Genomic DNA, 27600 nt, shown 5'->3' with positions numbered 1-27600 from the left:
TCAATAGATGTGCATGAATATTAAAATTATCATTGACACAGCCCGATATATTATTCAGAGGGAATATTTTTCTGATCACGGGCTCTCAAGTACTAACTGATAGGAGACGTAATAAATGATGAGCGCTGGCTATGCATTAGCCGTTAAAGGAGACGTGTCAGTGTCTTATTCCTCATTGGATATATCTAAATGTCACAAAAAATGTTGTACTTTTGTACTCTTGTACTTGGAAAGCATTTTATTAGATACTAATGCTAAAAGAAAAATATTTTGTGCGACGGTACAAATTATTTCTCCATGAATGCAAGTGCACAACTTGCATTCCAAGAGTGAAGCATCACCAAGTTAAATCATTAATTTCCTACAGCTATTTTATTTTTTTGTATTTTTTTATCATTACCTTGGGTGCTCACTCTACATTCAGTCTATTTTATTGCTTTCTTTCAGGATTGAGGAAAATAAAGTTATTCACCTCTGACTCAACTTTGGTTTGTTTCAAAAATTGATTACAGAGACAATTTTGTTAGAAAAACACAATAGTCTGGAAATATCATTAAAGGGAACGTTGCATCAAATATTCATATTTAACTCTGTTTTCTTCTCAAACATCTTATTGGACAATCGAGGTAAAAGAGAAGATGAAGAAGAAAGGTAAAAAAAAATCACTTGCAGGGATGTTGCAAAATTATATACGATTGTCATTTTAAAATTAATTTCTAAACTTGAAGTTCTGTAATCATCATTATTATTTAAAGTCACTTAAACATGGAACAAACGGTGCCGCATGCAGCAAAACCCACCGGAGAACATACAGTGCATTCAAAAACAATGTTGGTGTTGTTTTATTTTCGCATGTGTTAACAAATACAAACTTAAATACCCACAGCACATAGTGTGATGTTAAACAAAAGAAAGAGCAGCCAAGAGCAAATTAAATAACCGGCAAAACCTTTGTTTACACTGACCTAGAATTGTCACGGATATGCAAGGGAATCCAATCAGCACACAAGGGGGTTGTTTTTGAACATAATGAAATATATCTAAGCATGGCTGATTGTGATGACTGAACTCATTGCAAGCAGACTGAATAAAGAACTGCACAGAAAAGTGTTCCACAAAATGATTGGCTCAAACATAAAAGGTTAGCAAAAGTCAGACAAAGAAAAGAAGACAAGACACCGTTTTATAATCAGAATCTCACTAGTTTCCGTGAAAGAGGCGGAGTCGAGCAAGTGACAGGGAGATAAACACGACTATAAAACTGTCAGGGTGATATAGGGGCGTACGGGATATATATGTTGCCATTAGCCATAATTTCTTTTAAGTCTTAAGAAATGTCTGATCTCTAATAATTGTATAATTTCTGCAATTTATACTATCAATAATTCAAAATATGCGAGGGATTCAGATTACATTTAAATAGCATTATTACCGAGGGACCTGAACATAAAGAAAAACACACCAAACTTTGCACACACACGTGATGAAAAAGATGTGAAATTTTAAAGTTATCATACACAAGTTAAAAAAAATAATGAGAAGAATGCACATATTAAAGAGACAGACAGCAACTCACATTGACTGGAAGGTGAACTATGAATACGTTGAATGACCTGCACCACGGTCAAGTTTTGAAAGCCGAGTCAGAATTGCAAACACCACTCTGAATATATTATCTAATGGGTTGTCTATTTATGTAAATGTGACATATTATTCACAAAATTAAAATAGAAGATTGACAGTATCTCCAAGCAGAATCTCTAAGCACCCGATCAGTCAAGGACGCATTCATTCATGTTACTACAAATAAATTGATTATCAGACACCAAGGTATCAATTTATCCTATGGTATAAATTCAAAGGAAATATTTTTCTAAATGAAAAGCCATATTGTATGGAAACACACGATACATAGCTTTCACATTATTAAGAATGTCTCAGTCAGATAGTAAGTTTAGAAAAACCTGAGGCCCTCCTCAGTGTGTGTCACTTGCCTCAACTCGTTCGGCTTTTTAAATATCCGATTTAGAAGTTCGCCTGAATAGGCGTTAACTGAATAGAATACCCAAATCCTGCTTGGAGGCTGTGAATGCTTTAGCCCTAATGGCTAAACCATGACAACTGCTTTCTTGAATGTGCTGCTGCAGGAAAAAGGGAAGGGGTAGGGGGTGGTCTTGGAAGATGCCGAGGGGGATGATGAGCTTCCTTTCCATTAGCTGATTGAATTGGAAGTTCTGCAGGCGGAGAATTGTTTGCTTGCAAGCATTCGATACAAGCATTAAAAAATAAAGTCCCATCCAGCCATGCCACCGTTTAAGATGCAGGTGGCCTGTTTTAAAAATGCTTTGGCGCATTCCCCCCCCCCAGCCAGCCTTGCCATGTTTTGGGTGAGCCAGAGTGAAAGCTTAATGGAGCATCGTGTGCTTAAGTAGCTGGCCAGCTGTGCTAGACATACCTCGTATTAGGATCCAGCTTTTACGCGTGTGCGATGACAGATTGAGTAAATAATACATTTTTACCTTCCAGCACCATTGCTGGCTTCATTGAGAGAAGAGAAATGGAGAGGTTTAAAGTGTTGCTTAACTTCAGAACCAGGTCAACAACTGTGATATTTCTGGGTGGGTGGGGGGGAGCTGGCACATAGTTAAGTCCAGGCAATAAAAATGCAAAATTTAAGTCAGGGTTCCAAACTTTTCATACGTTTGAGTAATCATTTGCATGATATGAATATTAAAAGATTTGGGATCATGGTCGGTGGTAGACATTTATAGTTGAAATTATACGGTAAACAATATTAAAAAAAATAGGTCAAATATCACTGCATGATTAACTGTCTTCCCCTCACTAGGTCAATCACGTACACGTTTCAAGCCTTTGTGTTAAATGCTCATGAGTGAAAGCCACAACCTGCACACACGTGCATGCCTGAAAACAAAACAGATGCATGGCTGCATGTGCTTATTTGCAAGACAGGAGAGCCTCACTCACATTTTCACAGATGGAGCGATAACCTTGTGAATTCACCAGCTGCTCCTGCAGGAATAAGTATCTGTGATTACTGACCGTGTAGATCGCCTTCCTGAGCTTGATTTTAACCCTTACATGAATTAGATGATGCTGATGATGACGCAAACGGGTGGGGGCGCTCTGCACTCAGTACACACTGCTGCTCCATAGCGCAGCAGTCAGTCAGTCAGTAGCTTTCCAGGGTGCTGAAAGTCAGAGCGCGTCCTCCTCTGTGTCGACTCCGAACCTCCACTACCCTTTTTCTTGCAGTGTTTCTTTCACTTGGACCCTCTGTGGGGATTTTTATGGACTCTTCTGTTGGATGGATGGGTATGCACCCGTGTATGCGCAACAAGATTGTGCATTAATATTCATTTGCACCACCGGGGAATACTGAATGAATGTTCAAGGGATTAAAAATCAGCTCTCGTTCACCGTTTGGACTTGATTTGATCTCTGAGGTGAGTTGGCTGAGGGTGAATTTGACGCAGAGCTACTTTAACGAGGACGTCATGTCAACACGGAATCACACAGGTTAAAAGGTTTGTGTTTACTTGTTAAAAAAAAAAAAAAAAAAAAACAACAGCATCCAATTATATTATTTTTCTTGAAGTTTTCAAAAAGACAAACCGATTATCTACAGGTTTGGATTTGGACGAAGTGAAGAAAAGAGACTGTTAATTCAAAACACGGTGAGTTAAATAGTAATACTATTAAATGACATTAACAGAGTGCATATTGTGCAAAAATTAAGCATTAGAATCATTTGAAGCTAAGGAGACTACATGGGGAGTAAAGTAAGAATATTTAAGTATTATACAAACGGTGTTGCGCACGATATTGGTTCAATTATTAAGCGTGCATAAATGATGCCACGTGCCTGTTGAGCGGAATGGGGGATGGAATGAGTACTATAGGATAACCTTCAGTGGATACAAGAATAAAATGCAAGTGGCATACATGGGGGCTGCAGGTGCATGACATTTAAATTTATGGTTGTCCTTGTTCCCCCGCAGCAGGCGGATGTGACAATGATGGTCATGCTACTACAGGGTCGGGCGGATCCAGAATGGACACCGCTGGTTTAGGGATGTCATCCCTGTAAATCCCGTTGAATGTGGATCTTTACGCCGCGGTGAAGGATGGCTCCCGCCCTCTCGACCGCCTTCGTCCTCCTGTTGTTGGCCCTCCTCGGCCTCGCCGCCACTATGGTCACTGACCCCGAGGATTACGCCGGAGACGAAGCGGAGCGGGCGGCTGGTGAAAGCCTCGTGTTTGATGACTACCGGGGGAAAGGATGCGTGGACGACAGCGGTTTTGTCTACAAGCTCGGAGAGCGCTTCTACCCGGGCCACTCCAATTGTCCATGCATGTGCACGGAGGACGGGCCCGTGTGCGATCAGCCCGAGTGCCCCAAACTTCATCCTAAGTGCACCAAAGTGGAGCACAACGGTTGCTGCCCCGAATGCAAGGAAGTCAAAAACTTTTGCGAGTACCGGGGCAAAACGTACAAAATTCTGGAAGAGTATAAGGTGAGCTGTGGCTTATTTTTCCAGTCATGTCTTGCATTGGAGGTGGTGGAATTGTGTCAAGTAGAACAAAATGAAATGTTTATCAATTATTGTTTATTTATTCATATAAATGAATAAAATTAAATTTTAAAAATATATTATTTATTATTAATTATTATTATTATTACTATTATTATTACTATTATTATTATTGAGCCAGGCAATGCTCTTGACCACATGCGCTAAGAGGTTTTAGGAATTACGACGTGATGGAAATTATATTTTATTTGTGTAGAGGGAAAAATGTGGGTTTTATTTTGGCATGAAGGAGGTCCAGCCAGCCAGCCAGGGGTGTAAATATGGCTTACTGTTGGAGTCATTTCATTGCCCCTGCAGCATCAGACATGCCCTAAACCTAAACCACCGCCAGAAGACAGATGGGAGTAATATTTGTATTTATGGACACTGATTCATAGCTAGCAAAAGGCATTTTCTTTTCCTGTGGCCCGTTAAAGATCGTGACATCACTGTCTGGGCTCAGATATGACTTGTCATCCCACCTTAAAACTCTGCATAAAAATCTCATCACTATAATTAAAAGATTTTGGAGACAGTTTTGTAACTAACAGTTAATCAGAGGCGGTCAATTTGTGCTGTCTTCAAAGATATTGCTAAAACAGTCAAACCAAATTGTAATGGACAAAATTGAGGATACCATAAGGAAAATGGTCAATGAGCTAACTTGAAAGTGACGTGACTAAAATTTGTCAAAATGCATATTGGCAAACCAGAATGTCCTTAATTTAGACAGATGAGACAAAACTGAGCATTTTTTGGCAGGCCACATTGTTTACAGCTACTAAAATAAAACAAATGTGGTAGCACTCATCAGCATGAAATTTTAATTTGACTCCGTGTTACAAGAAGACGCTTTTGGGAAAGTTTCACAGCATAGCGTCTAACAAGTGTCAAACATCTAAGCAAGATGTAGCTCAAGGACAGACATCAATCCCAAGTCTGCTCAGGATTGACTTCTGTTGTGAAAATCTTGCAGCGAGCCCTGCCCTGCAGGTACAGTGTTAGATTACAAAGAGCACCGTATGTTTCTGTCCAATTTTAAACAATACGATGCCTGACCCTGAAACGCGATTGCTCTCCCACAACACAAGAGAGAATTGAATTATTGTGTTAGTGAAACAAACAAAGCATTTATTTGGCCTAGACTGACATAGACCACATTCAAAAATCTATATTTTGGCCGGAATTATGATTCACCACAGGTGTGTTACATCCGCGGGTGCATGGATGCCATTGATCGGAGTATTGACGTTCAATCTTTCTGTTAACATTGCAGTTGCATTGGCAGACATTTTGATATGACCTAGAAGTCAAAAATACTATCATTAAATAAAGATAGAAAACAACAGAAGAGGGAAATCAAAGTCACTCACGCAATAGCATGTAACTGAAAAAAATGGAACAAAAGATAAATAAATCCTTCAAACTCCAAGATGTGGAGAAATTTGTAAACCAGTCAAAAAAAATAAATACACTAATTTACATCTTACAGTTCCAGCTCATTTGTCCATCTTCCAATTTTACTGCATCAAAAAGATTGAAAAGTTTGGTCAGACGTTCTAAAATAAACCGAAAGAACCGATTACACCCAAGGGCTTTCGTTTTCAGGCAACCTCATTACATAAAGGGCAATTGCCTCTTACTGAACTCCCATTTATGAATACAAATAAGAGAAGAAGTTCACGTTCGGTTAGGGAAACCTCTCTAGTGCCATTTCAAAGCTGTTCAGAGCCTCAAGACGTCACACACAAACACACATCAGTAATTACTCGTACTGCAGCGTCTCGACGCTGACATAAACGAGATCATACATCTCATAAAAAGTGATAAAAAGGATTACTTCGATTGATTTTACCGTCCTGTTTACTGCTGTCGACAAAGGTTCTAATTAAGGAACTTTATGAAGTGCACGCAATTATGACTTTTATACCTGCTTAAAATGACTTGTGACTTAAGTAGACATGTCAAGACGGTCTTGCTCTTGTCTATGACCTTAATTTCAATAGCAGCAAATTGCACATTGGGCCCATTCCAGTCATTCTTATTAACTCAATATAAACTCAATGATTCATCCTAGAGTGCTTTAAATTGTGAAATGAAATGTTAATGAGGAAAGACTTTTCTCCCCAACTAAACTATTTAAGCACAAGTGCCGCCATGTTTCCGCTACTATTTTGTATCGTAATGGGAAATGCAGTCCGGCAGAAAAGCTGTGCCAAATATAGATGCACTGTAAAATGTGTATTGTTGTCACCATTGTTATTCATAGTGTAATTTCCCGGTTTGGCAGCCGATCAACTAAGAATCCAAATGGGTGTAAACTGGATCTTTAAGCCTCATTTAAATAATTGTCCTGCTCCAGTATTGCATATCTGTTTGCGCTGCACTTTCTTCCCTGTTTAGCAACTTCAAAGTGACACATAATTGATAATCTGCTGCTGAGCTAGGACTCTGTAAACAAGATGGGTGCAGAGTAATAATATTAAATTCACATAAGTGCATTTTTGTCAATAGGGCTCTTATCTGGTTTTAGATCTGTTGAGGAGGTTGTAGACAGTTGGTAAAATAAACCACGTGCTAAAATCCTTATAAAGCAAAGTTGAGCAGGATTGTACCAAGTTTGGGGAAGCCACTTTGCTGAGCTTGCGCTATTTTTTTGTTTACAGGAACTCATGTTACGATGATATAATACTAGATTGACACACAGTACTAGTAAAATTGTGTTTCAACCAAACCGACAGATTTGACGTAACCTTTATTGATTACACTACTTCAGGGGTGTCAAACTCCTTTTTTTACAGGCCGCATTGTAGTCATAGTTTCTTTCGGAGGACCATTATGACTGTCAACCCAAATGTATGAGCACCTCATATTATATACAGTATAAGCTACAAAACAAACCGACAAATAACTCGTTTTCAAATCAGACTAGTAAAAACTGGTCAAATATTTAAAAAAAAAAAAAAGATATTTTTAAAAGTGAAGACAATTTGGAATTCTAGTAATGACATACAAATTTGATGCACAATTTGTCTTCGCGGGCCACATAAAATGATGTGGCGGGCCGTGTCTGGCCCTCGGGCCTTGAGTTTGACACCTGTGCATGACTTGGTATATTCACATACAAAATCAAAGTTTGGTATTCTCATAATGGCTATTAGCTTTTATGTTAGTTCAACGATTATATAAACAAACTAGTATGCAACATCTTTCAGAGGATTTGATTATACAGTAGAGGGGATGTCATGTAACAAATTTATGAGCAGGACAGCAAAATGTTTGTTCATTTTTAATAAATAATACACAACGCCGGCTCCTGGACTTGTTACAGTCTGGTTGATCATTTTAAGACTGAAGCCCATAGGGGTCCTCTTCTAAGGGGGGGGGGGAAATCCACGTTTTATGTCGCACTCTATTTGATAGGCTACACCAGCTGCTCTGAGCCAAGTTCTATACACGTCTGGGCATAATGTTTCTCCTTTTTTGGACAATAAATTTTTAACTGGCATTTGAGAATTTAATTAAGCATTGTAGTGGTTGACAAAAGTAGGTTTCCACCAATGTGAAGCACATGAGATACAGTATGGACTGTAAATTGTACTCTTTCAATTGGAAGGCCTGTTTGAAGGTTATTTATTCATTGATTCTCCTTTGTCCCAATGTCCTTGGATTATTTTGCAGGGCTGGATGTCACAGATTATCATGGTGATTACAAAAGTCTGGAAATAATGAAAGCCACAGAAACACAAACGTAATAAGAGCTCAGAGGGTTCAATTGATTTCCTTCTTTTGTTAGAACTAGTAAAACTCCAGCAAGTCACCTTCAAGATTCTTTTCCCAACATTGACTCACAATATAAAGTAGACGTGGATTGAATACTGAGATGAACTCAAATGTTGAGCGTTGCAATTTTGTGATGTGAATGCTAAAGAGCTCACATTTCATTAAGGATAAAAGAAAAAAAAAGATTTTACTGTGTGAGGAATTTTGATATTACACAACTGGGAAACCTTTGAGAAGACTTTCAAGGCAACAGAAGATATTTTCAGCGATTTCATTCAAGGTCACCCCTGGCCGTGACTGATGTTGGTTTCAAAATACTATTTCACTCCTTAATAACATGGTCTCTGTTAATCAACTGATATAATTTAAAAATAAGCTTGAGAGCATGGACAATTTGATTTAGACAAAGCCAATTTTCCAAAATGGAGAAAACGAGCACATTCAAGCACACACATTCCCAGCTCAGTGACTCATCTAACCCGTATTCCTATTTTTCCTTCCCTTTTTTCCAGCCGTCACCTTGTGAATGGTGCCGTTGCGAACCGAATAATGAGGTACACTGTGTGGTTTCTGACTGCGCCGTCCCGGAGTGCGTCAACCCTGTGTATGAACCGGAGCAATGCTGCCCCATCTGTAAAAACGGTAAACTCATCCACTCACACGCTCTCTTGACAAGTTATTAAAAATAGATGAAATTATGGGAAGTTTATTTGGGAAGCGGATGTAATTTATGTAGGCCTATTATGAATTTGAAATGTTACCACAGGTCCACTGGACACTAATGAGTGGTAGTTACTTTTAATTCTAAATGACACACTAGGCAGCGTATACATGATCACATTGATTAAAAGGCATGGTTGGAGGGGAGTAATAGCTCTTTGGAAAGGCTTTTATCTCCCAGTTGCACAATGTACGCAGCCGATACACCAAATTAACACAAAGGGGCTCGGTGGTTATGGACGAGGTGAAGTCGGCCAGATGGATAAGACAAAGACAAATTGCAAGAATCATCAACAAAGTGAAAAGGACAAAATAACCGAATATATGAATAACATATGAAATGAGGTTGGGATAGTACTTGTACTATTTTTGATACAGCATACTTTGGACTTTCACTTGAATAATTTTGTAAAGAAACATTATTATTTACTGTATCACTGATCTATTTATTTCTAAGGTTGGTACAAAGGGCAGGGAGGCTAGGTGAGATGAACTCAAAATAAAATGAATACATTTCCATAAAAATAAAACAAGGCATGTGAAATAAGAAAAGGCTGCACATTGACAGAAGTTAAAAATAACAGACATGGAAGGATAACATTCAACAGGAGCTACAAACAAATGGAAATGATTAAACATTAACCTTTTTGGAAGTACCCAACCCCACCAGTTTCATATGCGCATTCACCGAACCCTTCTTTAGTGAAAAATAAAACATTAGTTTTCAAACTCAAGACATCAATGTTTTTTCACTGGTGCACAAAATGAGCCAGGCATGAACATTACATTCTTCAAAATACAAAACCAACGCAATGCATAAATTCAAAACAAACTACATACCTGCAAATCAGTGTGACTTCTGCTGTTGCCTTTGCGAGACCAGTTCAGATATGTGTCATCATGAATTTACACGATAAATCAGGTGGGTTCGGACCTCCGCAGTGGAGCCTTTGCCGAAACCCAGGTTAAGAACCACTGGATTAAACAAAGAGTACAAGGAGGCTGCAGGAAACTAAATTCGAGCCAGCTCATGAAATAACAAGGACCACCTGGACAGGAGAACTGGTTTGGAGAGAGCTGATTGGTTAACAAACAGGAACAGGATGATGACAACAGGTGGAAATCCTAACAAGGCAAAAAAACAACAACAACATGAAACTAAACCAGATTTACCTCAAACAAAACCAAATACAATTTCTGATTCATGGTCACCTCCATGTCTCAGCGACTCAAAGAAAAATAATAAATTAATGGACTGTAGAACAAAATATATTTTTCTGAACCTGAATATGAATTAGCTTCATAAATCAAGGAAATCCCATCTCTTCACTTAGTTCCGCGATATTAAGCCTGACGAAATGACCCTTGTCTGCAGTATGGTCATACAGTCCATCATTACCTCAGAAAGAGAATAACCCTGAGGCCGAAACGGCGCTACTTGACTGCTTCTCTTTGACCCGAAGCAGAGATAATCACTCCCGTGCGCTACCAAAGGTATTTTGTGCTCACCATTGGATTCCTCAAAACGCCATTTAAAACTTCTAGCCAGATTACTTTCATTGTCAAGTGGTGAATGCCCTCTAGGCCCTGGCAATGTCGCTCATTAAAATTCATGCTGAAGTTTGTACCTTTTTTTTGCCCCCCCCCCCCCCTCCCCCTCCCCCTTTTGCTTTGTAGAACTGTAGCGCTCATCTGCATTTGTGTGGAATCGTCTCTCGCTTCCCTTCAGGGGCCATAGAAAATGATGTGAAAATGAACTCATTAGCTAATGATTGATTACTCTACTAATCTCTTTGATTCTAAATTATGAGGAAAATTCTGGTTTGTTTTCAATTCATTGCATGAAATGCACTCAGTGGTGTGCGCCTCGTAACGTTACCAAAATGAACTCAATTTCACTTTTAGACTTAGAGGAGCACATACAGAGGAAATAAATTGAAGGCTAATGATACAGGACCTCACTTCACATTTTCCTTCCCACTTTCTTTTCTGTCATCCGCCTCCACCCACCCTTTTTTTTGTCTTCATGTTGACTACACAGTGTGACTTAATAAGACACACCTCAGCAGACCAAGAGATGCTTCTTGGAGAGAGATATAATCCATCCTGAAAGGACACGGTGACAACCCATGGCATTTAAGGCTAGGTTTGTCATTTCGACGCTCCCTCGAGGGCTCCAGGTCGAGCTACGGCAGCAAAATAAATCTCAATGAGAAAGCCGTCCCGCGTGAACGTGGAAGGAAGACTATAATAAGGGTCGTACTGCTTCTACAAACATTCGGGACAGATGGCAAGCGAGTAGGGAGGGCAACAACGAAAAGTTGCCTTGGGGAAATTTCGAAATTGAAATACGCCGCACTCGATCTCGGTATATCAGAGTCATCTTGCTATTAAGACATTTGTCAATACTTTTTTTGTGAAGCCTAAGGTGGAAAATTTTATGGGCTGATTTAAAGACTAATTCAAAGTCACCGCTATGCCTTTTTAACGGCTGAATGATGGACTGAAACAATTAAATCCGGGAAGGATTCATGGCATCTGCTTGTTCGTTTGTACCCAATCATCTGAAGAAAAGGAGACAAGTATTTTTGTCAATGAGCCGCACAGCTGTACTACAATTGTTCTGAATGTTGCTGGAGAACCATGAGGCCTTTTTTTCGTGACACATCCGATGTGATGAACATCCTTCCCGAGCGGATTTTCAAACTCTCCCTTCTGTTCCTTTCTCTACTTGAGCCAGTCCCGAGCCAACGCCTGGCACTCGCCCATGCTTGAGGCGCATTAGGATGCAAAGCGCTTCGTGTCCAGGGAGAAGGGGAGACTAACAAAAGAGCTTATGTGTTGCAAAAACAAGCCCGTCTGTGCACGGCCGTGAAAATAGTCTGCCCTGACTCTCTCTCCCAACTGCATCTCCTCATCTTGTCGAGTTAATTCCTCCCTTTGATGTTTTCCTCCTTCTTCCCATGCGGCAGGTCCCAATTGCTTCGCCGGATCGACGATCATCCCGGCCGGAATCGAAGTCAAAGTGGATGACTGCACCATCTGTCGTTGCCACACTGGCGATTGGTGGAAACCGGCGCAGTGCTTGCGGCGGGAATGCCTCAACGGGCAGTCGTCGTAGAGAGACTACGGCGGGGATGCGAGATCAGCCCAGGCGCAGCCCTGCCGACCATTTTATAGAATTGACTGGGCAGGCAGAGCACAACTCTGAAACAATATAGGACAAGCGTCACATGATTGTTGATGGTGACGACGACGATGGTCTAACCCCCCCCAACTTTTCTCTCATATTTGCTGATTTTGACTCGCTTAACTTGCTGCTGTCAATCACAGTGGGCAACGTGAATTCATCATAGTGATTGTTTTTGTTGTAGCTGTCTGACACAACCAAACAGCTGGGAAAAGAACTGGAAGCACACTTGTCTGTGCTGGGTTGGGGTTTTTTTTCTCTCTCAGGAGAATCAACACCAGAAAGCACAGAGTGTCAAATATTCACTCTGAAAGCTTGTTTACGAGATGCACACCACATTTAAACGTGTATTTTACAAGCGTGGTATTAATTCACATTCAGCACTGTTTAATAAGTAGATTGTGTTAATTAGTGCTGCGTCAGCATACAATAAAAAAAAAAAGACTATTAAAGTTTAAATCTTTGCTGTTGCCAAATTTACAATGGTAAACCTATAAATATGTTAAATTAAGAACTGTATAAATTTCACAAACAATGAAATCGTTAATGTTTTGACACACTGAGACCATCAGTATGAGAAATTTGATTGCAACTGTGATTGTCTTTATGTCTTTTCATGCGGGAACAAAAAACTAGCAATGAAAATTGTCGCTTTTGTTGAGTTTGCCCTATCATCAACCAATTATATTTTTAGAACAGTGCGGTTCATAATAATTGGGGAGGTTAAACATTAGTCAAATTGCATTGAAAAACAAATTTTGTTTTTAACTGACCTTCACTGATGTGTGTTTTTTTGGTAAGAGAATCTTATCCTCCAAATATGACAACAAACCAAACGTTTTCACTCGCAAACAAAGTCATTAGCGTGCCATGAGAGATCCGCTTCCATTTTCTTTAATCAAGTCGCTTTCAATGTTTTAAATCCTCCAGCTGGGTGCTTGGTGCTGCTGCAGCAGCCTGCAGACGTAGCAGACAAAAGAGGCAATCTACAAATGCTTTTAAGCAGCATTAACATGCATATTGTCATCTTGAGGAAGCACTAGAACTCAATTCCTTCAACTGCAGTAAAAATCTATGCCTGTTTTTGCTAAATTCTATTTCTATTTCAATAGCACTGATGTGTTCTGCTATATAAATTGAAGTTTCACAGTACTGTCAAAATGCACCATGTTATTTTGCTGCACTGAAAGCAAAAATGTCACTTAGCAAACCACAAACACACTTCATTGTTTGTCCTGTTAATTAGTAGACTATTTTTGAATTCATGGAGGGTGAAGAAGATCTACATATATTTAATTGCTTGCCTGGCATATGATCAACCGCTCTATTTTTTTTTGCCTCTATCAATCATTCTATTTGCTGTTTCAAAATGACTGCTGTGAATTTCAATGCTAGTGGTTGCTAGGATATTACGCAAAATTGTATTTCATGAAATCAGAGGAGTGCACATAAGGCCAACAAGCTAACATTTATCACATGAAAAATAATCGACTACATTACTGTCTAGTTGTGTCATACATCACCTAAGCCCCGCCCCTGACCTACATCCAGATGATCTCTTCCTGTTAACCTTTGACAGCCATTCTTGGGTACTGATGGATGCATTGCCTAATGGCAGCGGCTTGCAACCTATAATTAAATAGAAGTGAACATCAGATAAAGACCAATGACTTATGAGCGGTTGGTTGATGCTGGGGGGAAAAAAAAATTGGTTCAATCTCAGGCACAAAAACTGAGCTATGGTCAAATCCATTATTAAGAGGTGGTGATTTAGTGTCTTTCTATGTGAAAAGACAGAGCCATCTATTCGGCTTGAGCTATGTCGACACTTTTGCTTTATCAATCACAACCATAGTACTCCCAGACATCTTAGGGCTAATAAACTGTTATTTATCTTCATTAAACATCTCACAACCTTATTAGAATTCAGTCTACGTGTATATGCTGATACAATTTGGAATTACTCTACCGGGCGGCAAGAAAAAGACACAAATGTCTGTGGGTGCTTGATGAAAAGAAAAGGCTGTAAGGAATCACGCTCACCGCTGAAGACTTTGAGCTCGAAGAAGGATAAACAAAGGTAGCTCTTTGACTTCATGCAAGAGCACAAAAGGTTTCGACATTAATAAACAACTGTTGTCTAGACTGGTTGAAGGCTGTCCAATGGCTAGGAGCAAACGACGGACTGGACCCTGGAGCGCTCCACCGGTTAATTACAAGGCCATCCCAAATGATGCATTGAGTGGATATTGATCCCACGGAAGATCTACGGAAATCATCTACGTCAGCCACGACATAGCTAACAGCCTTTCCATGTCAATACAGCTTGAACCACGTTGGACTGTTGACTTATCGATTGTTATTTTTAAAACAGTTAATCAATCGGAATGTTTTTAAAACGCTTCACGCCGGGTCACCAACTAGTTGCAAGTGAATCGACAGCTCCTCTGCTGGTTGCAGCCATGTACTGCATCCAATTCAAGCAGTGGATTCCTCATCATTGACTACTCAGCAGTAAATGTATTCATCACAAGTTGGAAAGACAATATAATCAAAGATTGTTTTATTTGTATTACTTTTGTCGGGATATATGTCGATAAAATGTGCCTGGACCAGAAAGACAAACACTGTTTGCATACAATCAGTTGTTTTCATTTATGCTGAGCATTACAGGTTGTTTTGTAGACAGTACAAATTGAATTTAGACTGAAAACATAAATTACAAAACAACCCTCAGTGCTCCACATGTTGTTTCGATGTAAATAACTTCCAATATACTGTATCTGTGTGAAAAGTGTATTATCATGATGCAAAACTATTTTGTTAAATAGACATGAAATGAAGTGTTATTCTGCAAAAAGGGATATTTGGTCTTTTTTTTTTTTATTGCTCTGTGCAACATTTTCAGAAAAACTTTGTAAATGTGAAATCAAACCAAATGATTTAAAGCAAAACTGGGGCTCAACATGCTTAATAGATCATCACAATCACCAGGTTTCTTTCCATAGATTGCTTGAAAAGAGTAAGTGAGGAAAAAAAAGTGGCTTTTTTTTAGTTCAAGGACATAAAATGTGGTTTCATTAGAAGCGCTTCCTTGCCTCTTACCATTTAATGGCCTACTGCAGCTTAGAACAGACAAGGGATGAAATTTTAGCACCACAAAAGTAATCAATAGCAGTTAGGTGCATACTAACAGCGGGCCGGTCGCTCTTGAATACAATTTACACATATTATATTCACAATACACACCACCCTAACAAAATGCTTATTTATTCTCCTCATGCCAGTGCGGCAGCAGTTTATCTGCATTTTTATAACATCCAATTTAGGGTAACAAACCACTTTCAATCAATTCTGTCAGGGACTTTGCACTTGCATTTTCAAAAAGATTTTTCATTATCTTTTCCTTGGAAATTAGAAGGATTTGTTCTGAGCCGCTTGCTTCTTATGTTTAATTTGCAGAACAGCAAGAGGAGCATTTTGTGTAGAGTGTGGTCAACAAAATAAACCAGAGGTTTTAGGAAGCCAAGTGATAAGTGAATTTTTAGCAGCCACAAGCTTCAACCTTTTGCAACAGAATATAATATCCATCGAGCAAAAATAGATTGAGATGATTATCTACAATTTCCATGAACTAAATCCCCCAATAATTCTTCAAACCTAATCTACAAAACTATTTTTCCAGGTTATTACGGTTTTCAACACCACTTTGCTGCTAAGAAGTTTTTTTTTTTTACTCTGCCAAATGTTAAGCAGAGTGGCATCTGGAGGAGTTACAAAAAATACAACTGGTTCATGAAGCAAATTTGAAGCTTCATTTTCCCACGGTACAAAGTTTGATGGACATTTCTGAAATTTCAGGACGAGAAAATTTGTTCAAATTATCTTTGTCATTGTAAATCTTCAAGCGGGAATAGAGTGGGGAAAAGATCAGATTGAGACTGTTGAATGATTAACATGATAAGGAGCAATTACAAAAGCTGACGTTAAGAATACTCACGCTAATTTAAAGTTTGGTACAGGGAGAAGTCGGAAAGATGTGATACAGTCAATGACCCAGGTGGAAGGAGCAGACCACACTTTGCCCTTCCGAATCAGTGAGGGTCTGTGAGGACCCTGCCGGTCAAAGATGATGTACTGGGTGCAGAGGGCTTGGTCCGATCCCGGCAAAGCGTGGTAGGCAGCAGCACTGAGGGTTTGAGTCACATCACTGTCGGGCTTGGGCCGCCGACTCAGGAGTTGACCTCCTCCGTCACGGAGTAGCTTGGCTAGCTCGTCTTTTTTGTGCGATTTAAAGGAACCCAAGAGAAAGAAGAAACAGCCGTCGAACAGCGGTGGGAGCTACAAGGGGCACATCATGAGAGAAAATAAATTCCTGTAGTTGTTTCAGATTTTGCCTTTCTTATGTGTATGATAATCTAGGAACGAATTGATTACAGTCTTGTTTGGTCTCAAACCAATTAAGGTCATCAATAGTTATGCAAAGCGTGTCTGTGTCTTCTTTACCAAGCTGCATCGGTTGATGCGACTGCGTTGGGGGCCTTCGCCCGCTTCGTGCTCGTTTTCTGGCATCCGCTTGCCTGCCTGCAGACATGCCTCCACCCCTGGCATCGAGAAATCAAAGCCACCACTAATTATATTGACTTGAAAGAGCGGGACGACAAAGCTAATGTTGTTTAATGAGTTGGAAGTCTTCAAGTACTGGCAAACAGTGCTTGCTTGATAAAAAATAATGCCAGCAGCGTGATTAAGTTGATGACGCGGCTCTTGTTTTGTCTGTCTTCAGAGAGTTAAATTACAGCATTGTGAAAGCTAGCTTTGTGTTTTTTCAAGTAACCATTTATATAAAAGTATCAGACACACATTTGTTTTGATCATGGAACCTAACGGTTATTTTGTGTCATCCCGGCAGTATTTACACAAACCTCAAAAGCCTGTTACATATCTAAAACCACGTTCCCAGGAGTCGCATCTTAAGGCTAGTGAGTAGAACTACTTTTGGATGAGAAAACGCGAGAACATTTCATAACCATGGTGAGCCTCTCTGAGTTAATTTCCAATGCACATGACATCAGATAGTCTTCCTACTTATTTGCATATTGTGCATATTTAGAATCAGCCAATGCTTCACACTTTAATTAAGCACAAGTTTAACAGACTCCAGCAGACACACACTGTGGTTAATTGCCACAGATAGAAAATGGCGCTAAGTGCACCGGGGTAATTAGCATTTTAGATAATTACTCTTATCAAGACTGAATGCAGAATTGGGTCACATTTAACAATTGATTATTTCTTTGTAATTGTGGTTGTTCTAGGATGGTATATTTTAAAATGTAACAGTTTGGTATGATTAAATCAAAGCTAATTTTCAGATTGGAATTGTTTTTTGTGACACACCTAATACAAGCAAGATAAAAATTGTAAAAAAAAAAAAATTATGCAAAGCATATTCCATATATATACCGATACGATTGGATATCGGATATGTGGCCATTAAGTTTAGATCATAAACCTTACCTAGGATTTGAGCTGATGAGAAGAAATATTTTGTTTTTTGTACTTGGACGCATAGTTTTATACTGGCAAAGATCTGTCTGCCAAAACTATTACTACTTGAGAGCATTCATTTACTGAACATTGGGACTGAAATACATTTTGAGGTGTTCCAATGGACTCAAAGTGGCACGGCAGACCTTGGCCTGGTTGACAGCGGTAGCATACAAAGACAGGTGGCGCTGACAGCTCCGCTGCCATATGTGAGCAAGGACGCACGTATACGGACAAAAACAGATAGCATGTCACTGAGACTGTCATGTGGGAGACAAGCTGTGTCGGGGACTCGGCCGGTGGGAATGAAATAGAGGCTTTTTTTTTTTTTTTTTCTGACACATCCCACCCTATAAAGTGACACATTAAGATAGGAATTGCAGCACCAAATGACTCACTTGTGAAGAATAATAAGAAGTGGGTTGGCTACGCGACAGACACAGTCAAGAAATGTCTTTTAAGAGCAAGAGTCAGCCTGTTGCTTTTTTGTTTCTTACTTGGAATATAATGATGTCAGAGTTGTTGGCCAAATTTGTAAATGTAACCTCCAAAAAGGTAGCAGAAAGAACATTTTGCCGGTAACACTGAAACACTGTGTTTTAAGAGAATGTGTCACAGTCAGACTCGTGCCTAATGTAACAGTCAGACAAGTTGATATTTCAAGATGAGAACAAACACAGATAATGCCCCTGCTTGTAGCTTTGTAAGCGTTTTTGGAATCTGCTCACTTTCATTGTCTGTGTGATTGATGACATTAAGGCTGTGCAATCTTTTTTAAACCTTGAATTCATGGAAACTCTTCACTTTTTCTTGTTAGCAGAAAAAATATCACATCTTTGAAAATGCATTGGATTCAAATTCACAAAATGAATGCGACATGACTATCAAAATAGCAACAGGGTGCTTATCACCATGATGATACTTAACTTACAGCTGTATTTGACAATCCAGCAGCCTGCAAGAAGTCCGAGGAGAGTGGAGTAAGTGCTCGGCATGGGTCCTTCTGGCACCACAAGATGACTCACTGGGAGACGGCAACACGCATAAAACACTGTGTTAGCAGCCCCAATGTTGTCATTAGGCTGGATCTGTTTCTCCATTGAGACACTGTCGCAAACTTGCATCTTTCATAATTGTTTTGGCTTCCAAATACACCTCTCGCTGATAATTAACAAGACTGCCTGAAGGCAATCAGAAATTGTGATTAGAGGGCAGTCCAAATTTTAACTCAAACTCATTGCTCGAACTAGTCACATCAGTGAAGATGATAGTGAAGCCCAAGCAATTACACCTGGATGGTAAAACTCATTGCACACTGCAGTTGCCATTGATTTGTTGCCTTCTAATTTGAGTCAAAATCCTTGGCTGCAATCGCCGACTTGTTTTGAGCGACATACTAAAAAACCTGCAAAAGTTGAATAGGGGCAAATTTCATTATCAATTGCTTTCTGCATTTTGCACAGACAATACGAAGAGATGATGGAAGGAGCGGTAACAAGATTTATTTACTCCTGACGGCGATAGCGTTTGACTTTGCAATACACCAAACCTTTAAGTAACCGGTGTTTGAAAACATATTACACGGAATAAAACTATAGAACTAAAACGATCAACAGAGAGCAGATTTATAGGCAATCGTTTTATGTACATTAGCTGCTCATAAACAATATTTAAAGCCAAAGGGGGGTAGTTTGGTTCAAACATCAGATTCTGAATGTTAACGTAATGTGTTTGGCCTGCTTCTCCAAATTAAAAGTCTTATAAGCCATATTGAATCCCTCATTTTCTTTCTCCTTCAGTTGGAAGAGCCAAGCATCTGCTTGTATAATTTGTAATCACTTTTAAAAAATGTAGCAATGAGTTTCCACAGACCTTACATGCAAAATAGACCTGGAGTGTTTGTGAAATCTTTTTTTTGTCTTCAAGACAAAGACCGTACCTGAAGAAGTAACGGAGTTCGTTATCCTCCCATCCAAAAGCCGGCTCAGCTTTGCAATCTGATGCTGGTCTGTTTGCGACAGCTTGCTCGACACAAACAAAACCATTTCTTCTTGCTTAGCGCAATTACCCACCTATGAGAAAATGAGGAGTTTAGAATTTAATCTCCGCACAAGATACAGATTTCAACGGCAGGATTTTTTTTTTTTTTTTGACATACTACAGAGAGAGCAGCCAGGCTGTTAGTAGATGAGCTGGCATTTTGGGCTTCCTCAGACACTTCCTGGAAGACTTCCAGCATTTCTCGATTTGCAGCGTAGTCTGCTGGCCGCTTGCCATGAAGATTACTATGAAGAAGATGATTTAAAATGTAATAAGCATTCACAATTAGACGATTTGCTATGAGTGAGACAATCTATAGGTCCCACCCAGTCATACTCTAAATTAGGCAAGGTTCAGGGTTGCTCAAAAAACTCCTGCAGAATAAACCTGTATTTTGACAAAAAATATGACATATTTTATATCAGCAGATGTGATTTGTATTTAGGATGATGGAGCAGTGGTAAAATGTGTGCACTTGACTGAAGACACAAATATAGTTTGACTACAGTTGCAGTTTTTCATCGAGTGCTTCAGAATTCAATCAAGTTGTCTTATCAATACTTGTCAGGTTTTATCTGAAGACAACAGAGCAGGGATTTTTTTTTTTTTTTAAATCCATTGAGACGAGCCGAGTTGGTTGTCTGAAAATTTAGGCATCAGCAAAGATAACACCTGGGGGATAATTAATAGGTCCACTGGTCCATAAAATGTTTCATTTGGGTTCTGACTTCCTGCAAAAAACTTTGGGCACACACACACAAACTGATTTATGCAGCTGCACATGAGAGCTGAAGAGGAAAAAAAAAAAAAAAAAAAAGGATGAGGAAGGCAGTCAAGAACAATCTCTCACAAGCCATTGCTCCAAAACACAAGAGAGAGGAAGCCATAAGTGCGGCACTTGTCAAAGTCAGGGAAAAGAGATTGTAGCTGTTGCACCGAATACATCACAAAAGCACGAGAGGGAGAAAGGCCATCTCTTGGATTTAGAAATTACAAGTGCCGTTTGTATTGTAAGACTTTAAGACGAAGCAAATGCAGAACACCGATTGGGTCCTGTCACATGACTGCGCAGTGCACGTCTGCAGTAACATATTTACAAAAACCAAAGCTGCTGCATGCCAAAGCTTCCATTAGAGATTGCACTGGCACATGTCTTGAATTGCTTCTTCTGACTGCATGCTGCATGAAACTGCTACCTGACAGAAAGAAACTTACAGCACATTCTGCGAGGCTCCAAACTGCAGCAGCAATTTGACAACGGCTATGTGCCCGTTTCGCACGGCATCGTGAAGCGGAGAGTCGTTTTTGTAGCCGGGAGTGTTGAGCAGGGACCCCCTTGACAATAGCGTCTCCACAACTGCCAGATGGCCCAGGTTACATGCCTCGTGCTGAAATAAAGAAACATGTGCTAGATTTACTCTTTGGCATCTTCAATCCAAGCCAACAGCTTGTGTGGCATATATTCAGAAGGTGGAGTACATAAATGTGGTGAATTGCTTTTTTATTATGTAAGTGGGCTGGTGGAGTACGACTGGGAATGAAGTCACATCTAAGCCATGGTTGAATTCTGTATTTAAGTCCGTGCAGGTTCTTGGTCTTACCAGAGGTGTCCATCCTGCATTATCCTTCAGGTTGGGGTCAGCTCCCTGGTCCAGTAGTTCCTTGACACCCTCAACATCCCCCTGCAGGACAACCAGCGAGAATTTAACAATCCCGACATTGTAAAGCTGCTGGCGAAACAGGAAAAAGTGGAACTCTGAAGTGTATTCCAGCGCTTGCCGGGCAATCAATGTGGCGTACATAATGAGCGCCGTAGTGCTAGTCAACTCAACATGAGGAATTAAATTTTATGACTATTCGAACAAACAGGAGGGAAGAGTCGGTCGGACATTCTGCCGGCCTTGAGGTGATTACATAAAAGCTTCCAACCAACTGTGAAAGAGCAAAGTGAATAGTACTTTCATCAGTAAAATTGCATTTCAATCATCACAGAAAAAAACAACAACGATTGGTTCTGAGAATGTCAAAGGAGAGTCATGCTAGGAAACTAATTGCGTTTGACTTCTGCTGAAAAGTGATGACAAGCAAGGGAAATGGTTTAAGTCAATTCAGCAACCGTCTTTTCACTGACGTTTAAAATGAAATGAGCAATTGGCTATATCAAATGAATAATTGAAACAGCTCATACGAAAATCTATGTAGGTTACCTTTATCGCGGCTAAATGCAGCAGGGTCTCTCCTTTGTGGTTCTTCTTCACGACTGTTGGGCTCCCTGGGTAAGCACGAGAAGAAGGAGATTTTCTACTTTCCGTAAGTGGAAGAATGGGACTCTCCCCGCCATCTTCTCGGGGGAGCTTTTTACACCTCCGCTTGGGCAAAGACGGAGAATTAGCGACAGCGGGAGACGAGTGACCCAATGATTTTCGACAGCTGGTCGTTGAGGCTGTTGGCCTTTTCGGTGTGGTCTCCAGGGCAACGACCTCGCCCTCCGGTCTTTGGCGTTTTGAGGAATGCTGTGGAGACGAAAGGTCGGTTTGTTTTTTAGGGATCCTTTTGAGGATGGAGGCGGAGGCGAGCAGTGTGTCATGAACGGTGTCGGATTCGTTCAGCGTTGAGCTCTTGGGTGGATCGACACGACCTTCTGTGAGTCCGTCTCTCGAGGTACGTGTGCTAGACACAGGTCGGAGATCATTGATGCAAGTTGCGCCATCAGGGCTGATGAAGGAAACTTTTTTATGAGACGTACTTTCACCTTCCACGTCAAAATGCTCTGATTGCTCCTTCATAATCCTCCATTGCTCGTTTATACTATCAAGATTCTTCCTCACCATCTGTCTACTTTGTTTCTTTGAGGCTCTTTGTGTCGTTTTCTTTCTGCCGCCAATCTTTTTCGCATTTGTCCTTGTCTTCCTGTTCTGTTTTTTATCGCTGGACTTTGCTGGCGAAGAGGAGCCAGAATCTTGAGAGGACGAGGTGAAGTTGAAAATTGTCATGTCACCGACATCTGCCACGGAAGCTCCAGGCTGAGCTCCAGACTTGCTTTCGGGTGTGATGACTTCTGGATTTTTTTTCACCACGCAACGCATTTTGCGGCTGCGAGGGCTGAGCCAGATCTTGAAATTCTTCTTGCATTTTAAGACGGCGCCCTCATTTTGTGGACGCATTCTCTCCGAGGAGTCTGTGCAATGAGAATCGACAATACGCTTAGGTGAATGTGGAACTGGCATAAAAACAGCTTTGTTATTTCTGAGTGAAAAGGAAGCAAATATTGACTTGTTTGTATGCTAGCCACATGGTCTGTGCACAGACCAGTGCACATGATTAATTGCAGTACATAATAACAGTCATTAGCGAGACGCTGCAGGAAAGTAAAGAAACTGTCCGCCTACAATGTCATCATGTAAATGTTCGACTCTACCACCATGACAAAAGAGCGGAAGGCAATAAATAAAGCGGAAACGTGTTTCACAGCTGAGCACAATTTTACCTGCTTGTCCATCGGGGTACAACATGGACTCCAAGTCACAGAAGAGCGGTATGATACTATTGAGCTGCCTGTTGATTTTGATGTCTTTCACCCAGGAAGGGCTGTGACAAACCACACAGCCATCACCTGCCTTTGGGCCTGCACACGACCTAGGAAATGAAAATACCCCAAACGTCATTGAGATCCCACTTTATAACAAATTTTAAAAACAAACTCAATGAATACAAACACTTGGTTGGAATATAAAAAAAAAAGCTGTGTATTTACGCAACTCCAAGCATTTTTGAAGGTATCTACAGTGTTTGAGTGAATGTCACAACACTAATACTTTATGCGCGTGTTATGGCGTCTTGCACCCTCTCCATTGTGTTTTGCACAACGCCCATCCCATCTCATCTTGCAGCCAATTTAAATTGATGTGCTTCCACTTTGGCGTATGTGCCTTCAATTTCGTGCAGTTAGAATGTGACACTGACAGTAAATCAACATGCAGACATGATTGCAAAGTACAGTCGAGTCTTATTTACATACGTGTGCATTTCTGCAGGGTATAAAGTAATGGACATGTTATTTTACCTGCACAGCATATGCTCACATGTCCCAAGACAAACAGGATCCTTCAGCAACTGGGAACTTGCATTAAAAGGAAAACAAAAATTGTATTCAATGCACAAGACTCCTAAATAAATGGAAGCGTCACAAATTCTAGTGATATAACGTCGTTACGTGAAGGACTTGCAAGATCAGTTTGTCAAAATGAACTTACCATTTTGAACAAAGTAGCAGATGTCGAAAGTTGGCGATCGCTTCTTTGGTGTTCTTCCATTCGTTTGTTTGTGCCACAGCAATTGCATCCATTGCTGTAAAAATCGAATTCTCACTCTGTTCAGATTTTGGAAAAGAACTCCTGATGTTGACAAAGAAAAAGCGACTTACTTCCTGGTTTCTCGCATCTCCCGCCTGTTTGAGGGACATCACTGTTACCTACAGCGACGACGTCCTTCCGGTGCCCTCCCAAAAGTGATCCCCCGCGTATTCGCGGTTCACTAATCATGCACATACGTTCTGTCGAAATTACCTAATCGTTTTTGTTGTCTTTTGAAAACACCCGCTGATGATAATTTAAGGAGCGAATATGTTGTATTTGCAATTCAAATTATCATAAGGGCCATTTTAAAGTCACAGTTTGGTATACTACAGATTGTTGTCCTTTTTTGTGATGTATTCATGCATGCCACTGAAAGTGAATCAACACGTCTGGTTTGTAAAGTCCCTACAGCAGTACATTTCTGAACCAAATTACAAGCACATAAATTTACAGATTGGGAAAATTGTGCCACCCGTGGTACAAGAGCAGAAATCAAATAAACCAACACCTATGGCTTCATTGTTGTTTATTAAACTTGATCAGCCTTATAGTGAGGCAAAGTACCTCATCTGTGCAAAAGTCATCTAGAAAAATACATCCGACAGCCAAAGATATACAGGTTTGACCATAAACAAATCTAAATGAAAGGATTGTCTACACTGGGAGCATCAAAGTAACAGCATTTGAAAGTGCTTTTATTTAATCACGGAAAAATTATATAGCTGAATACGTTCAAGACCATCATTAAATGGCCCATAAGCACAGAAGAAATTCAAATCATTCTTGCAGTAAGAAATTCATCAAGATGAAGATGTGCACATTAACAATATATTTATTTTGTGCTGATAATCTCTATTTAGAAACATATGTAAAGATTTTGAGTTTGGGTGACTTTTCAAGTATGGTTAAAAAAAATGTAACAATAAATATTCATTTGTGCAGGTATGTAAATGTGCTCAAGAAGGACATTGTCAATAGAATTTGTTCGACCTCGATATAATAGTCCCTCTTCACGCTGAATCTTAGGAGAGTTAAACATGATTGACAGTCTAATAGTGCAGTCTCAAAGTAACTAGACGGACGGATGCAGTACAAGAAGATAATGTCCTCATTTCACTGCGGAAATAGTAGTCAGCACTATGTCAGCACTATGTCTCGACTTCTTTTTCTCCATTGCTGTGAGTCGAGATGGATTTCATGTGAACATTTCCCATGGCAAAGTTGATGAAGACCTGTGGAGGGTGAACAATAATATTATTGTCGTTTTAATATTCCTTGCCCTTCTTGAAATCCTCAATAACAGTGAATTTGGTTTCTCTCCTCAGCTCCCCCCTCATTTCTTCTCCATGTGGTATCTTCCAATCCCAAAGCTCCAGAAGAGCACCGATTGTAGAAAATCAACACCGGGTTGCATGATTTCTCTCCCCAACTCATATTCCATTTATTTTCCCTCAGGCAAGCCCTCCAACCTGCCAGCTTCCCTCTTGCCTTAATTTTACATTCCCTACTTGTCTTTCACTCCTACTCAAGCTTTCTTGACTGTCCCAGTTTACCCTCCTACCGCTTTTTAGTCACTTTATCCACATCAAGAAAAAAAAACAAAAAACAAGATGGTTTGGTTCGCTCTCCCAGTCGATGCTTCATTCTTACCTCATCCAAGGTGGTCTGGCTCACAGAGAAGTGCTTGATTTTCAGCGAAGTCTTGTTGCGCTCCAAATGTTGGAAGATGTCAGCCACCCCTCCTGGCGCGACAGGAATGTGGTACTCCGCCATGGAGGAGTGCTGGTCCTGATAATAAACGAAAACATGGGATGTCTCACTTCATAAATGATACTGTTATTATAGATATGCATTTGCTCTTTATTCAGAAAAACGAGTCCAAGTTTGTATTCCTGAACTAGGAATTTAAGCTAATATTCCTCCTGATTTGAGAAGAGCTTAAAAGGTATGTGTCAAATATTGCAACAGCTTCCTAAGATTACCTTCAGATAAGTGCTCGGAAATCGCGTCTGCATGAAAACAGTGATTGCCTCTACATCACCGGTGGACTCGGTCAAGTACATTTTTACAGTGAACCCACGGCCAAACCTGCACATAAAGGACATGAGTGTCAGCAGATGGGGGGCGGGGTAAAAAAATAGCTGCAGCAATTTCACAACAGGGTAGAAAATTTATTTGAGGACGTGAAGCTGATTAGATGTCACAAACCTGTTCTTAATGTGCTGCAAGGAGCCCAGGCAGCGGAACTGACCTTTCACCATAATAGCCAGGCGGCTACACAGTGCCTCACATTCCTCCATGCTGAGACACGGACAAAAAAAATTGAAAGGTCAAGCTTGGACTCAAAAAGGGTAATGGACAGGATTGAAGTACTTCTTCTAAAAATCTATTGAATCTTTAATACTTTTCACAACAAGCAGCGCATGAAGGAAGATGGCTAACCTGTGGGAAGTGAGGACCACAGCAGATTTTCCTTTCACCTCTTCAGAGATAATTTTCCACAGGTGTCGTTTGGTGTGAGGGTCCATGCCGGAGCTTGGCTCATCCTGACGTGTGAGAGTAGGACAGTGTTTTTTAGGTTATGCTTTAAACAAAAAAATGAAATAGTAAGAAAAAGAACTTTCCGTTTTTTATGAACACTTAGGCCCACTATACTATTTCAATGTTGGTCAAGTTTTTTTTTTTGAGGAGGGCAAAATGTTTGCGTGCCACTGATCCGATCCGAGTAATTCTACTTGACTTCGGAGAGATGCTATCACTGAGCCCAACGGCACAAAAATGTTGATTCGCATCAAATCATAGCAATCAGATGTCAAACAAATATGCTCTTGAGGACATGTGAGTATGATAGGTGAGAGCAGTCTGACTGGTTGCCTCATTCTGGTATGATAAATATATAAGTAAATGCAGTTGATATCATACTTGGCTTGCTTTGAAATGGATGCAGTACCTTTCTTTGCCTATTTTTTTATCTATGTGTACTCACCAGGAGCAGGATCTGCGGATGTCCTATGAGGGCGATAGCGGTCGAAAGCTTCCTTCGCGTGCCACAACTATAGCCATCGGTGATTATGTTTCGATGGTAGTTCAGCTCCAACCGTTTTAATAGGTAGTTCACCACCTGCGAGACCACATGTGGGTATTGTAAAGGTTATAGACACAGCAGGTAAACAACACTTTTAAAACCACAAACGAATCATCGAGTTAAGAGGAGCGTCATCACAATCAATGTAACATTTGAATATTATTGGTAAAGTTGCATCAAATCCACATCAATATGTGATATTAAATGATATTTGAGGATTTGTCTTAATATTATATTTTGGGGGGACATAGATGCACTTTTAAAATTATTTCAAGGCTCTCT

General features: G+C 40.1%; 3 protein-coding genes across 5 annotated transcripts in view; 1 reads left to right on the top strand and 2 right to left on the bottom strand.

Annotated features, from left to right (window-relative positions):
• Positions 1–3184: 3184 nt before the first annotated feature.
• On the top strand, positions 3185–15148 carry vwc2l (von Willebrand factor C domain containing 2 like). Of its 3 annotated transcripts, XM_088383742.1 has the most exons (5): positions 3185–3548; positions 3650–3698; positions 4023–4538; positions 8891–9020; positions 12071–15148. In XM_088383742.1, the coding sequence occupies exons 3-5, from the start codon at positions 4149–4151 to the stop codon at positions 12217–12219; spliced, it is 669 nt and encodes a 222-aa protein (XP_088239868.1). In that variant the 5' UTR covers positions 3185–3548; positions 3650–3698; positions 4023–4148; the 3' UTR covers positions 12220–15148. The 3 variants fall into 3 exon arrangements, with proteins under 3 accessions (XP_088239868.1, XP_088239871.1, XP_088239869.1); XM_088383745.1 differs by lacking the exon at positions 3650–3698 and having other exon boundaries at positions 3185–3467; XM_088383743.1 differs by lacking the exon at positions 3650–3698.
• Positions 14837–24423, bottom strand: bard1 (BRCA1 associated RING domain 1). Its single transcript, XM_088383737.1, has 12 exons — positions 24302–24423; positions 24132–24225; positions 23942–23998; positions 23366–23514; positions 22086–23056; positions 21480–21560; positions 21094–21266; positions 19997–20123; positions 19778–19910; positions 18770–18862; positions 16795–16892; positions 14837–16629 (listed from the first exon to the last, which is right to left on the bottom strand). Exons 1-12 carry the CDS (start codon positions 24417–24419, stop codon positions 16285–16287), a joined length of 2439 nt encoding a protein of 812 aa, XP_088239863.1. The 5' UTR covers positions 24420–24423; the 3' UTR covers positions 14837–16284.
• Positions 24424–24742: 319 nt separating this feature from the next.
• Positions 24743–27600, bottom strand: part of abca12 (ATP binding cassette subfamily A member 12) — a 37626-nt gene continuing 34768 nt past the window's right edge. The window contains exons 68-73 of the mRNA XM_088383736.1: positions 27220–27354; positions 26676–26779; positions 26442–26534; positions 26216–26321; positions 25884–26021; positions 24743–25465 (exon numbers count right to left, since the gene is read on the bottom strand). Of these exons, the coding sequence (XP_088239862.1) occupies positions 25382–25465; positions 25884–26021; positions 26216–26321; positions 26442–26534; positions 26676–26779; positions 27220–27354 (660 nt within the window). The 3' untranslated portion in view covers positions 24743–25381. The remainder of the gene's footprint in view (positions 25466–25883; positions 26022–26215; positions 26322–26441; positions 26535–26675; positions 26780–27219; positions 27355–27600) is intronic.

Source organism: Syngnathus floridae, chromosome 8, assembly GCF_059516105.1.
Source record: "Syngnathus floridae isolate MCC-2025c chromosome 8, RoL_Sflo_1.0, whole genome shotgun sequence".
Lineage (NCBI taxonomy): Eukaryota > Metazoa > Chordata > Actinopteri > Syngnathiformes > Syngnathidae > Syngnathus > Syngnathus floridae.
This window is presented reverse-complemented; position numbering and strand designations above follow the sequence as displayed.